Below are 14,927 nucleotides of genomic sequence, written 5' to 3' on the forward strand. Positions count from 1 at the left end.
GATGTCATCAATGAATCTGTACCAAACTTTGGGTTGGCAGGCTTGGGTAACCAAGAAGACTTCCTCTAAGCGACCCATAAATAGGTTGGCATAAGAGGGGGCCCTCCTGGTACCCATGGCTGTTCCCTTTAATTGTTGGTATGTTTGGCCTTCAAAAGCGAAGAAGTTGTGAGTCAGGATGAAGCTGGCTAAGGTGATGAGGAAAGAGGTTTTAGGTAGGGTGGCAGGTGATCGGTGTGAAAGGAAGTGCTCCATTGCAGCGAGGCCCTGGACGTGTGGGATATTTGTGTATAGGGAAGTGGCACCAATGGTTACAAGGATGGTTTCCGGGGGTAACAGACTGGGTAAGGATTCCAGGCGTTCGAGAAAGTGGTTGGTGTCTTTGATGAAGGATGGGAGACTGCATGTAATGGGTTGAAGGTGTTGATCCACGTAGGCAGAGATATGTTCTGTGGAGGCTTGGTAACCAGCTACAATGGGGCGGCCGGGATGTTTGGGTTTGTGAATTTTAGGAGGTAGGTAGAAGGTAGGAGTGCGAGGTGTCGGTGGGGTCAGGAGGTTGATGGAGTCAGGTGAAAGGTTTTGTAGGGGGCCTAAGGTTCTGAGGATTCCTTGAAGCTCCACCTGGACATCAGGAATGGGATTACCTTGGCAAACTTTGTATGTAGTGTTGTCTGAAAGCTGACGCAGTCCCTCAGCCACATCCTCCCGACGATCAAGTACCACGGTCATGGAACCCTGTCAGCCGGAAGAATGATGATGGATCGGTCAGCTTTCAGATCACGGATGGCCTGGGCTTCGGCTGTGGTGATGTTGGGAGTAGGATTAAGGTTTTTCAAGAAAGAAGTTGACCTCCATCTGTCCAATGGCCAGCTTCACACATCCATCCACATCAAACCCACCAACAAGCAACAGTACCTCCATTATGACAGCTGCCACCCATTCCATATCAAACGGTCCCTTCCCTACAGCCTAGGCCTTCGTGGCAAACGAATCTGCTCCAGTCCTGAATCCCTGAACCATTACACCAACAACCTGAAAACAGCTTTTGCATCCCGCAACTACCCTCCCGACCTGGTACAGAAGCAAATAACCAGAGCCACTTCCTCATCCCCTCAAACCCAGAACCTCTCACAGAAGAACCCCAAAAGTGCCCCACTTGTTACAGGATACTTCCTGGGACTGGATCAGACTCTGAATGTGGCTCTCCAGCAGGGATACGACTTCCTCAAATCCTGCCCTGAAATGAGATCCATCCTTCATTAAATCCTCCCCACTCCACCAAGAGTGTCTTTCCGCTGTCCACCTAACCTTCATAACCTCTTGGTTCATCCCTATGAAATCCCCAAACCACCTGCCCTACCCTCTGGCTCCTACCCTTGTAACCGCCCCCGGTGTAAAACCTGTCCCATGCACCCTGCCACCACCACCTACTCCAGTCCTGTAACCTGGAAGGTGTACACGATCAAAGGCAGAGCCACGTGTGAAAGCACCCACGTGATTTACCAACTGACCTGCCTACACTGTGCCGCTTTCTATGTGGGAATGACCAGCAACAAACTGTCCATTCGCATGAATGGACACAGGCAGACAGTGTTTGTTGGTAATGAGGATCACCCTGTGGCTAAACATGCCTTGGGGCACGGCCAGTACATATTGGCACAGTGTTACACCGTCCGGGTTATCTGGATACTTCCCACTAACACCAACCTATCCGAACTCCAGAGATGGGAACTTGCCCTTCAATACATCCTCTCTTCCCATTAGCCACCAGGCCTCAATCTCCGCTAATTTCAAATTGCCGCCACTCATACCTCACCTGTCATTCAACAACATCTTGCCTCTGCACTTCCGCCTTGACTGACGTCTCTGCCCAAACTCTTTGCCCTTAAATATGTCTGCTTGTGTCTGTATATGTGTGGATGGATGTGTGGATGGATGTGTGTGTGTGCGCGCGAGTGTATACGTGTCCTTTTTTCCTCCTAAGGTAAGTCTTCCCGCTCCCGGGACTGGAATGACTCCTTACCCTCTCCCTTAAAACCTACATCCTTTCATCTTTCCCTCTCCTTCCCTCTTTCCTGACGAAGCAGGGAAACATTGACGTGGGAAAAATATATCTAAAAACAAAGATGATGTGACTTACCAAACGAAAGTGCTGGCAGGTCGATAGACACACAAACACAAAGATACACACAAAATTCAAGCTTTCGCAACCAACGGTTGCTTCATCAGGAAAGAGGGAAAGAGGGGGAAAGACGAAAGGATGTGGGTTTTAAGGGAGAGGGTAAAGAGTCATTCCAATCCCGGGAGCGGAAAGACTTACCTTAGGGGGGAAAAAAGGACAGGTGTACACTCGCGCGCGCGCGCACACACACACACACACACACACACACACACACACACACACACACACATCCGCACATACACAGATACAAGCAGACATTTGTAAAGGCAAAGAGTTTGGGCAGAGATGGAACTGGAAGATAACTGTATCTAATCATGTGGCCAAGAGAGATATTTAATTTTCCATGTGTCGGTAAGTTTTAAATCAGTGACGAGGTTCGTTAATTCAATATAGACATTAAAATTGGGAATCTGACCTTTCCTGCTTAAAACACAGTTAACATCACCCTCCAATTAAAAGATGATGTGACTGTTTTCGTAATACATAAATTTCTTCTTAAATACATTGCCCTGTCTATTTTATTGCGAAGTTCCTAAACGTACACACAGATTAATGAGGATGGCATCTAAAACTGTTGTGTCAATTGCTCTGCCTGATTCTAATCTTTCAACTTTGGATACAAGTATTCTCTGATTAGAATGGCTGTCCCTAAATTTGTTCCAAGTGAAACATTTAGTATTTTGACACACAGTATTGCAATCAGACAGCACAACTTTTTCCAAGTCCCTGATCCACGTAAATATTCTTTTAGTTCAGCAACTGTTAGTTCTGATGTTACTCTGTTAATATTTAGATTCGTAATCATTTAGGCTGGCATCATTTTAATTTCATGTGAAAAAAAAGACTACTACAATATGGGAATGAATAAACAGCTACTCCAACAAAGAAGTAAATGAATACATAAACAAGTACGTAAAACAGTTAGTAAATTACAGAACCTGCTGTCACTGAATATTTGCAACAAGATTTAGTCAAAATGACATTACTTCAATTTAAAATTACTCCAGATGTTTCATTTTGAAGCTGAGTTCAGAAGTGTATCAGAGTCATCAGTACAGATAGGATTTGTATCACTTCTTTCTTGAGATCCTTCCATGATTATCACATAATGCACATTTTTCAGCTTCATGTTGTTCTCTTAAGGTTTTTGTCTGTCTTGATTACAAGAAGTCTTTGGTTTAGATTGTGATTTGATCCGATGTTGATGGGTATCTTGAGTCACTGTGTTTGCCTTTGAGGTTGTTGTTTTTGTATGGGTCACAACATTTTCATGTCAGGACTTGCCCAGAATTTACAATATGAGCTTTACGTCACCCACAGAAATGTGAGATGGATTATTTTCCCCTATTTCCACTTCCATTGGCCAGATACCATTGAATAATTGCGGTTTATGCAGTCTTGACCATCTTTCATTAACTACAGATTTAACCTCTTTGTACTTCAAAAGAGCATCTTTTATTAACTGATTATCAAATTTGATAAGCTCTTAAAAAAGGATTTGTCTGAAATCTGGCAAAAGTTTTCAGTTTTGTTTATGTGCCTTTCAACAACTCAGTGCCTCAACTACCGTATCTACTCGAATCTAAGCCGCACTTTTTTTCCGGTTTTTGTAATCAAAAAAACCGCCTGCGGTTTGGAATCGAGTGCAAAGTAAGCGGAAGTTCTGAAAAATGTTGGTAGGTGCCGCCACAACTAACTTCTGCCGTCGAATATATGTAGTGCTACACAGGCATGCTTTGCAGGCACAAAGATAAATACTGGTGCCAAAACCTCTGCGTCAGTAAATAAAAAAAGGGAGTGGAAGATGAGCTTTTTTCTCTGCCCCGAGTTTCGACCACTGCATTTTCATACATTATCCAATGAAGTAAATACAAATTCCGTATTGCTCATCTTCGAATGCAGCAGCATTTCAATGTACTACAAAAATCCGACTGGCAAGACAGTTTGGGGTGTTTGTCAATATGGCCAACTCTACGTTCTGAATGTTTTCCTACCTGTGAGAAGAGATGGTTGCTAATAGGAACTTTTATGTATTGTGAATCACATTCAGTATTCTCTTCACTATAAGAATAATATGAATATAAACATTTTGCCATGTACTGTTTCGTGTTTGCTGCTATCTCATTTAAATCCTGTCTGCCTAATAAACTACGAAACTAGTGTGAGACAACAGCAAATGCGGAAGAATATACATATCATGTCATGTTTATATTCGTATTATTCTTATGCCTAATAGTGGTACAGTCAGAAATGAAGCACGGCAATCGACTAGATTTTTAAGTCTAAGATGACTCTCATTTCTGTGCAGAATGTAATGTACTAAAGAGGCGTCTACAAAGATTTTCAAATGGAGAAAAATTTTCGCTAAACTCTTGTTCAGAACATCATCTATCATACGTAGTCTATTATTTGGTTCTTGTTGATCATTATCAATGAAAGCAGCAGTGTAAGTAACAATAAATAGCAGTCTCTTGCCATTGTTTCGCTAATGAGACGATTCTTCTCTTTTGTTTTTTAATTGTAAGCGGTGGTACCGTGCACAAAAGCAAGCCATGCCGCAACCGGCGACAGGTCGTAGACACACATTATCAGAATGCGACAAACAATGCATGACACAGTACAGTAATGCATTTTCAGCTTAGAGTGACGTAACACCTGTAACAAAAGAGAACGGCACTTATCAGATCAAAGAAAAATAACCAATCAATTCAAACCAGACGAAGCACGTGAAAAAGGAAGGGTACCTGTATAAATGCGGACGGAGCGCATGATGCATAGCAATGGCTACCTGGTAGAGCTTAACTGCTAAGCTTACGACTCGAACCAAACTACTGTAGCTGTATCGTCATTCATTCGACCTAAATTGTGTCTCATATTACAATGGACCAACTTTGTTTCAATTTGGAGGTGCGACCTAAAACTTTTCTCTCCCTTGAATTTCGAGTCTCAAATTTCAGGTGCGGCTTAGATTCGGGAAATTTTTTTTTCCTTGATTTCGAGCCTCATTTTTCAGGTGCAGCTTAGATTTGAGTGCGGCTTAGATTCGAGTAAATACGGTATTTGGTGAGTTGTTATCTTAAGTCATTAAATTTTATTAGTATTATGCAATTTCAGTTTGTCAAAAGGACACTAAGTAAATTTATATGTGATGTATGATATGTGAAACAAACTTTATCTGTTGGTAGAGTAAAATATACAGGCTCTGACACTAAGTTTGTGAAATGCTCTAATACACTATCTGATCAAAAGTATCCAGATACCTTTCAGTGGACATTAATATGATGTATATCCACCCTTCACCTTTATGATCACTTGAACTCTGCTTGAATTGCTTTCAATGAGGTGTTTCAATGTCTGTGGAGGAATGACAGCCCAGTCTGCCTCAATAACTGAAACCAGAGAAGGTAGTCATGTTGGATGCTGGGGCAGAGGGGAAGTCAAGATTGTAACTCATCCCAAAGGCATTCCATTGGGTTCAAGAAGGGACTCTGGGCAGGCCGGACTATTTCAAGGATGTTACTGTCCACAAACCAATGGATCACCAATGCTGCTTTATAACAGGGTGCATGTCATGTTGATACAATCAAACATCATCTACAAATTATTCCTCTACTTTACACAGTACACAGCTGTGTAAAATGTGTTCGTATCTCTCCAAACTTTCATTTTCTTGAGTGTGATGAAGGGACTACACCCCACCACAAAAAACATGCTTCTACTGTAACACTACCTCTTACACATAATGGCAGGTAACATTCTCAAGGCATTAACCAAACCCAAACCTTCCACCATATTACCATAGGGTATAGCATGATTCATAACTCCAAACCACCAATTTTCAGTCATCTACTGTCTAGTGGTATATCTCTTAACACTACCTCAAGCATTGCTTAGCACTGACTGTAAAAATGTGTCGCTTATGAGGAGATCCTTGACCACTGTACACTAATCTTCTTAAGTCCTTATGTTCAGTCATCTTGCTGGAACTCACTGAGTGACTCCTATTGCTGACTGCATACAATTTTCTACAACCACTGTCTGCAACGATCTGTAGTCCCTGTCTGTCAGTACATGAGGACTGTCTTGTCTTATTTAGGTGTGATTGGTCTTTGCATTTCCACTTCAGTGTCACATCACTGACAGTTGACCTGGGCAGTGCACATTAGAAGTCATTCGGCCCTCCTGATCGACCCATTCTGTTGTTACTGTTTTTCTACTGACAACACAATACTCCCCACCAACTTCCATGCTGGCGGGTCCACCTCTTGTTACATTTAGTGGTTAATTCTGCATTGCGTAAGGGTTTCCAGTTACTTTTGATCAGACAGTGTATGTTTTTCAACTTTGCATAAGTTTTCTTCAATTTTTCTCCCTTCTTCTTCTTCTCCTTCTGAATATTTTTCTAGTTAGAAATTTCAGACATGAAAGAAGTGAATGATCATTTTATAATTGTCATATTTATCCACTACTATCTTCTTCAGTAGTGCGGTAGTGAACTTTTGCAAGATCAAAGATCAGAAAAATATTAATTACTCTGAACACTACTAAAATTCATTACTAAAAAGTAATACTCTTCTGTTCTCTGAACATGTTTAATGTGCCTCTGTACCATTCCTTTGGTTCTGCAAATGTGTTTAATGGTACCCACTCACTGAGTCTTGAGTGCACTAGAATAATCAGATGTGCTGTTGTTCAGACACCCATGTACTGTGGACAAATGTCTGTTCATATCTAACTTTCTGTTTAAAGCGCTTGGAATTTAACTGAGGCATGTACTGTGTGTGCATTTGATGATGTGGTCTTGTTGTGATTTTCACTTTGTGAGGACTGATTTCACAGATATTGTCATTACTTTTTTACTGGGCATCACTGGGGACGTAAATGTTGAAAGTGTAATTCTGCTATACAGTGTCACAGTACTGACAGTCAGAACTATCTAGCGTGATAGTGAACCAGTTGCAGAAAAAGCAGGTTTAATTTTGGTGAACTTGGGCTTACACCAGGGCCTATAAAATGCTCCAATTATTCTGCCATTTTTCATTACATTTTTAACAGTAAACTTGATGAAATTTTAAGTAGATGGAATTTCTTCATTTTATTTACACATTATGATAAATATGCCACAAAGAAACACTTCCTATTTTTCAAAGAGAAAGGTAAAGGATGCGGAAAGGCTTATTGTGGTCTGTTTTCTCATGGCTAAGACAAATAAGCTGAAAATAGACTATTATTGGTCTACATATGTACTTTTGAACACTCAATTTGCCAATGGAAACGTGTTTAGAAATTGCTGTGTGTAAATTTTACTATGGTCACACTTATGTATTACTGAAGTGAACAGTTCATTCAAAATCATGAATACTATAGCAATTGTAGTGGCATTCCATAAAACATTTATTCTTCATCAAAAGTTCTACACTGACTAAAACTTACTGTTGTTGAAAGTGCGATTATCTTTTCAACAATTTAATCCTTCTAAATGAAGTAGCGTCTGACGAAAAACATTTGGGCAGTGCAATGTGAGACTAGTAACGCCTACAATTTTATTGTACAAAGACACAGTAATGGAAACTGTTTCCAACAGTCTGGGAAAATAGCGTCAAGTGGGAACATTCATGAAGACTCATTTGATATTTAGCTTTAACCAGTTGCAGTTCCATACACAGAGTAGTTATAAAAGTATTTGGACACTCAGATACACTAACTTTGAAGCTTCTCTCCAAATTACTTACTACACTGACTAACACAAATACCGTAGTTTCACATGCTGTGCTATCCATTTTATGAATGAAGCACAAAAGTTAAAAATATAATGTGTCAACCAAAGAAAAGTTATTAATTATTCATCTACATCTACATCCATACTCCACAAGCCACCTGACAATGTGTGGCAGAGGGTACTTTGAGTACCTCTAGTGGTTCTCCCTTCTATTCCAGTCTCGTATTGTTCATGGAAAGAAAGATTGTCGGTATGCCTCTGTGTGGGCTCTAATCTCTCTGATTTTATCCTCATGGTCTCTTCGCGAGATATACGTAGGAGGGAGCAATATACTGCTCGACTCCTCGGTGAAGGTATGTTCTCGAAACTTTAACAAAAGCCCGTACCGAGCTACTGAGCGTCTCTCCTGCAAAGTCTTCCACTGGAGTTTATCTATTATCTCCATAACACTTTCACGATTAGTAAATGATCCTGTAACGAAGCGCGCTGCTCTCCGTTGGATCTTCTCTATCTCTTCTATCAACCCTATCTGGTACGGATCCCACACTGGTGAGCAATATTCAAGTAGTGGGCGAACAAGTGTACTGTAACCTACTTTCTTTGTTTTCGGATTGCATTTCCTTAGGATTCTTCCAATGAATCTGGCATCTGCTTTACCGACGATCAAATTTATATGATCATTCTATTTTAAATCGCTCCTAATGCCTACCAACAGATAATTTATGGAATTAACTGCTTCCAGTTGCTGACCTGCTATATTGTAGCTAAATGATAAATGATCTTTCTTTCTATGTATTCGCAGCACATTACACTTGTCTACATTGAGATTCAATTGCCATTCCCTGCACCATGCGTCAATTTATTGCAGATCCTCCTGCATTTCAGTACAATTTTCCATTGTTACAACCTCTCGATATACCACAGCATCATCCGCAAAAAGCCTCAGTGAACTTCCGATGTCATCCACAAGGTCATTTATGGATATTGTGAATAGCAACGGTCCTACGACACTCCCCTGTGGCACACCTGAAATCACTCTTACTTCGGAAGACTTCTCTCCATTGAGAATGACATGCTGCATTCTGTTATCTAGGAACTCTTCAATCCAATCACACAATTGGTCTGATAGTCCATATGCTCTTACTTTGTTCATTAAATGACTGTGGGGAACTGTATCGAACACCTTGCAGAAGTCAAGAAACACAGCATCTACCTGGGAACCCATGTCTATGGCACTCTGAGTCTCATGGACGAATAGCACGAGCTGGGTTTCACACGATCATCTTTTTTGAAACCCATGCTGATTCCTACAGAGTAGATTTCTAGTCTCCAGAAAAGTCATTATACTCAAATATAATACGTTTTCCAAAATTCTACAACTGATAGACGTTAGAGATATAGGTCTATAGTTCTGCACATCTTGAAAACAGGGATTACCTGCGCCCTTTTCCAATCCTTTGGAACGCTACGCTGTTCTAGAGACCTACGGAACACAGTTGCAAGAAAGGGGGCAAGTTCCTTCGCGTACTCTGTGTAAAATCGAACTGGTATCCCATCAGGTCCAGCAGCCTTTCCTCTTTTGAGCAATTTTAATTGTTTTTCTATCCCTCTGTCATCTATTACAATATCTACCATTTTGTCATCTGTGCGACAATCTAGAGAAAGAACTACAGTGCAGTCTTCCTCTGTGAAACAGCTTTGGAAAAAAACATTTAGTATTTCGGCCTTTAGTCTGTCAGCCTCTGTTTCAGTACCATTTTGGTCACGGAGTGTCTGGGCATTTTGTTTTGATCCACCTACAGCTTTGACATAAGACCAAAATTTCTTAGGATTTTCTTTATTTACGACGTGAAAAGACTGTGTGAAAACTTGTGGTAGGTATCAGTAAACAAACATTTTTTTGGCTCTGAGAACTGTTGGACGTTTTACTATGCTTATTTGTTTGAAATGTGTTTTTACACTTCCAATGAGTGTTCATTTGAAGTTAACATATTGTTGTCACTCATTACCACTCAGGATGGAACAACTGAATCACATCATCTGCCAGGGTTTAGACCACTTCTTGTCATGCTCTGAAATGAGAAACGTCCAAAAGACTATCCCTCCCACAGTGGTATTCTGCCGGTCACCGAATCTACACAATATCCTCGCCCATCCCTACACAACTCCTTCTCCCAATCCCTTGCCTCACAGCCCATATCCCTCCAATAGACCTGGATGCAAGATATGTTCCACACATCTTCCCACTACCACCTACTACAATCCAAACATGAGCATCACCTATCCTGTGAAACCATTCATTTGATCTACAGGCTAAGCTGCAACCACTGTGCTGCATTCTTTGTGGGCCTGACAACCAACAAGCTGTTTGTCTGCATGAATGGTCACTGACGAACTGTGGCCAAGAAACAGCTGGACTAGCTGAATGCTGTTCACCCCACCCAACATGACATTCTTTATTTCAGTGACTGCTTCACAGCCTGCACCATTTTGATCCTTCCCACCAACACCAACTTTTCCGAATTTCACAGGTGGGAACTCTACCTGCAATATATCCTATCTTCTCATAATCTTCCTGGCCTCAATCTTCATTAGTCATTGTCCTAACCCATCTAGCGCGTTCCCTGTTCCCATTCCAGCACTACACATCCCTCCATTTCACCCACACACACCCACAGTCCTTTTACTTCTCTCCTTTTCCAATAACCACTGCCCCCCCTCCCCCGACTACCTTCCGTCTAACTTCCTGACGGCACCTAGCAGCCCATCCTCTCTCCACCTCGTCCCCATATGCTCCTACAAGCAGCGCTTTACTGTCCCCCACCCCTACCCTACCATCTCTCTCTCTCCCTGCCGCAACCTCCTCCTACCCCCACCACCCAGTTGCTTCTCCCATCATGCACTGCTGTTCGCAGTGTGGCCTCACCAGCCAGACTGTGTTCATTTGTGTGTGATTTACATTTGCATGAGTGTGTATGTTGTCTATTTCCAATGAAGGTCTTTTTGCCTGAAAGTTTACTTTCTGACAGTTTTCTTGTTGTGCCTATTTGCGACTCAGCATCTCCGCTATATGGTGAGTAGCAACTATCCTTTAATACAGTTACAAATTACTGTGCCAACACGATGAATGGGAAAGATCCGAATTTTTTGTGTTCCATATAATGTACTTCATAACTTAATCACAAAAAATTAGGAATTAAGCATTACTAAATTGAAGAGAGCAAAAATTAAGATCGTTATAGATTTCTGATACGCAAGAAGTATATCAAAAGTTAAGAAATTCATTGATAAGCAAATAAATAGCTGGCTGGAGCTGTAACGTAGTCACACTGTTCGCTCTGTATACATGTTACAGACAGGCAATCTTTTGTCATGTGACTAAGCACTCAGTTTTCTATAGCATAAGGAATACACTGCACATGGATATACCAAGCAGGTAACATGAAACAGATTTGGGCAAGAAGAAGCAAAAAGATTATTAGGGGGATGCGCAACGAATATCATAAATTAGAGCAATATCACAGATGTTTAATATATTTCTTTCACATATAAAGGGCACAGTAGGATACTGCGGACTATTTACTTTCCGAAATAAACCTTAAGACACCTATGCAGGCTGTGAAATTGTATGAATTGTGTCACAATAACTGCCCTCCATAAGTTTGGAAACACCTAGTGATTAAGGACTATGGAAAGGAAATAAAATAAAAAAATTGCATTTTGTTGTTTTCTGAAAGTTTATTAAGTGTTATCTGGCCACACAGAGAAGAAGAGCTTCAGAACTTCCACGAACATCTCAACCAGCAGTAAAGCAAAATTCACTTTACCATGGAGATAGAAAAGAACAGGGTATTGCCTATTTTCAGCCAGGCGGGAAGCTTGGACACAGAGTTTACAGGAAGCCCACCAACATGGGCAGGTACCTGCATGCATCCTCCCACCACCATCCTATGCAAAAGAATTCGGCCCTGCAACCTTTAACAAAGAGAGCCTACAGGATCAGCAATGAACACAACCTGAAAGCCGAACTACTGAACCTCAGGTCTGTTTTTGGAGCTAATGGCTACGACATGAGGACGATACACAGAACGATGGCACTGAAGGAGGGGGGCAACAGGGAAATGCAGAACAAAGCACACAACATCGTCATGCTACCATATTTACAATGGGTTATTGAACGTCTGGGCACAATTCTCCATCGGGCAGGTATTAAGCTGATTTTTCGTAGCAACAACAAAATAAAAGACATTCTGGGCTTGACGAAAGATACAATTGACAAGCTTCATGTTGGCAGAGTTTATGAAATTGGGTGCGAATGTGGACTAGTGTATGTAGGTGAGACTGGGGGTCCATTAAGCACAAGGTTAACTGAACATGAGAGATATATCTGCCTCAAACAATACAACAAATCAGCAGTGGCAGAACATCAGGGATAGTGCAAGATAAAGATCGAAATTCGAGAGGCCCACGTACTGGCAAAACAGCCGTTTAGTTTGAGGAGGAATATTAGAGAGGCTATAGAAATAGCCAAGCGACCTGACAGTATGAATAGAGAAGACAGGCACCGACTTCCAGCGTCTTGGCTACCAGCAGTGACAGCTTTGCGGAAGTACAGCTCTCGCAAAGTGACAGGCGCGTGGTAGGCCACAGCGGTGGAGGTTACACAGAGCACTGACGTGGCCTAGTCGATACTACGCAGTAGTTGCCGCTCAGTTTCCTATTCGCCAATTTCCACCAATGGCAAGCAGTAAATAAAACTCCAATGGAAAATGCCTATCCCCGCCAATTACAACACACAATGCAAAGACCAATAAAATGAACTCCTAATACCCTTCCCCCTCACCCTCACATCCAGTGACAGCACTCCTCCATAGTATATAAGTAACCAAACTAGTGCTCATTCAGCAGTTAGAAATACGCCCTGAGGTAGGCGCCTTGCAACCGTTGCCAAAACATCAGAATTTTATAGATGACAATACGGACTCAAACCCAGAAGAATTTTATTGACTGACACTGTCAAACGAAGCTTTCGGCCAAAAAGGCTCTCATCAGAATTAGACAATTCTGATGAAGGCCTGTTTGACTGAATGCTTTGTTAGACAGCCTTTCTGTTGTGGCTATCTACGACTTAGCATCTCCGCTGTACGGTGAGTAGCAACTATTCTTTTCATAACAAAGGAAAACACACATACATTCACAGAAGCAGGCATACCTCACGCACACATGACCACTATCTCTGGCTGCTCTGGCCAGACCAGGTGGGGGGCGTCATGTGTGAGTAAGGTGTGCTTGCTTATGTGAATGTGATGTGTTTTGTGTGTGTGTGTGTGTGTGTGTGTGTGTGTGTGTGTGTGTGTGTGTGTGTTTTCTTCCTTTCCTGAGGAAGATTTTGGTTGAAAGCTTAGTGTGTACCAGTCCTGTGTTACCTTTACAGTGAGTAGAAATCTATCCTTTTCATAATATTGTTGAGAATTTTGTTTCTTAAGGATCATTTTATTTCCCTTACAATACTAACACATTAGGACAATATCTGTTACCTGTTCTGAACTTCTACTATCTCTGGAGCTGATTCAGTTTCATCGCCTGTTAAAGAAGTAATTTTGGTGACTGGTTTTGACCGTGGCTGTTTCACAAGCATTTTAAGAAGAGAAGGATGTATCAAGAGGGCACCAGTATAGTAGAAACAGGCTTTTACTCCATCCTGTAAAGAGAAACATAAATTATCATTCTTAAACCCAACATGACCTTATGCTTTTCACAAATTATGACAAATATAAAATTGCACTCAGTATTGTGTTTGTCTCAAAGCAATGCACATATGCATACACTGAACTTTCATTTCTCAATAATACTGAATTCTGGTTTTACATAAATGATGTATGATGTAAAAATTCTGGGAGGAATAGGTTACTGAGCTCCATGACTTACCAAGCTATAATTAAAATTCTCAATGTCAGAAAGAAAATCAACATCTTTTAGGGACAAACCTGTACAGTGTCAAAGTAATTACTGAAGAAAGAGGAAAAACAAGAATACAAAATTATAAAAAATTCATGAGCTAGATTTTTTCCAAAAAGCAAAAACTTTACAACACTTTCTCATTAGGTATCTGAGAAACAATGCCACAATTTGGCCTAATTTATTTATCATCATATCAGTTTTTCCACGAATTCACTTAAATGTCTATAAGTAATAATTGAAGGAATAAAAGTAATTGCGCACCATGTAGCTGAAGCATTGAGTAATTGACAAGCATATAAACAAAACAGAAAACACCACTGAGCTTTTGGACAATATTCAAATTTGGTGCCAACTAATACACACACACACACACACACACACACACACACACACACACACACACACACACACACACACACACACAGCTAACTACATTGTTCACAATACACCCTGATGAAACACACTAATTACATTAACGCATTTTTATGTACTTACTATCTGAAGAAAGACATTGTCCAAAACAGCTTTGTTTTCAATCTTCCTTAAGGCATGCCAGTCATTCAACGCTTCAGTTACATAGTAAATGATTATTTCTACTTCCATTATATTATACCACCCAGGAATGTCCAGTAAAATATGTACACATCTACAATGGTTAGCTTGCCACTGCATTACAATGCAAGATTTGAAAATGACTTTGTTCTGGTCCACAGCTGAAATTTCATCAATAACGTGTGAAATAGGTATCCTGCCTAACTTGTTCTTGAAAGATTCAGTAGTACGCAAATATCAGAAATAGCACAAGGGAGACTATTATTGTGCATCATTGATAATGCTGCTGATACTTAACACAAATAACACTAAAAATAAATTAATATAGCATCTTCAGTTGCTTAGCAACAGTCTCTGGAGGGGGTCAATTCTACAGACTAGTCTAGAAAATTTTAAGAAAGAGACAAGAAAACAAAAAATGTGTAAAGCATATTATATATTGTTTATCTTCACCATATATTGTTTATCTTCACCATGGACCTTGCCATTGGTGGGGAGGGAAGAGGGACA

At 40.8% G+C, this 14,927-nt stretch overlaps 1 protein-coding gene across 1 annotated transcript in view; it reads right to left on the bottom strand.

Annotated features, from left to right (window-relative positions):
* The window catches only part of LOC124605709 (nucleoporin Nup188), a 271,799-nt gene that overhangs the window by 18,594 nt on the left and 238,278 nt on the right, over positions 1-14,927 (bottom strand). The window contains exon 22 of the mRNA XM_047137581.1: positions 13,442-13,605. Coding sequence (XP_046993537.1) covers positions 13,442-13,605 — 164 coding nt within the window. The remainder of the gene's footprint in view (positions 1-13,441; positions 13,606-14,927) is intronic.

The sequence above is a fragment of the Schistocerca americana genome, chromosome 3 (assembly GCF_021461395.2).
Source record: "Schistocerca americana isolate TAMUIC-IGC-003095 chromosome 3, iqSchAmer2.1, whole genome shotgun sequence".
NCBI lineage: Eukaryota > Metazoa > Arthropoda > Insecta > Orthoptera > Acrididae > Schistocerca > Schistocerca americana.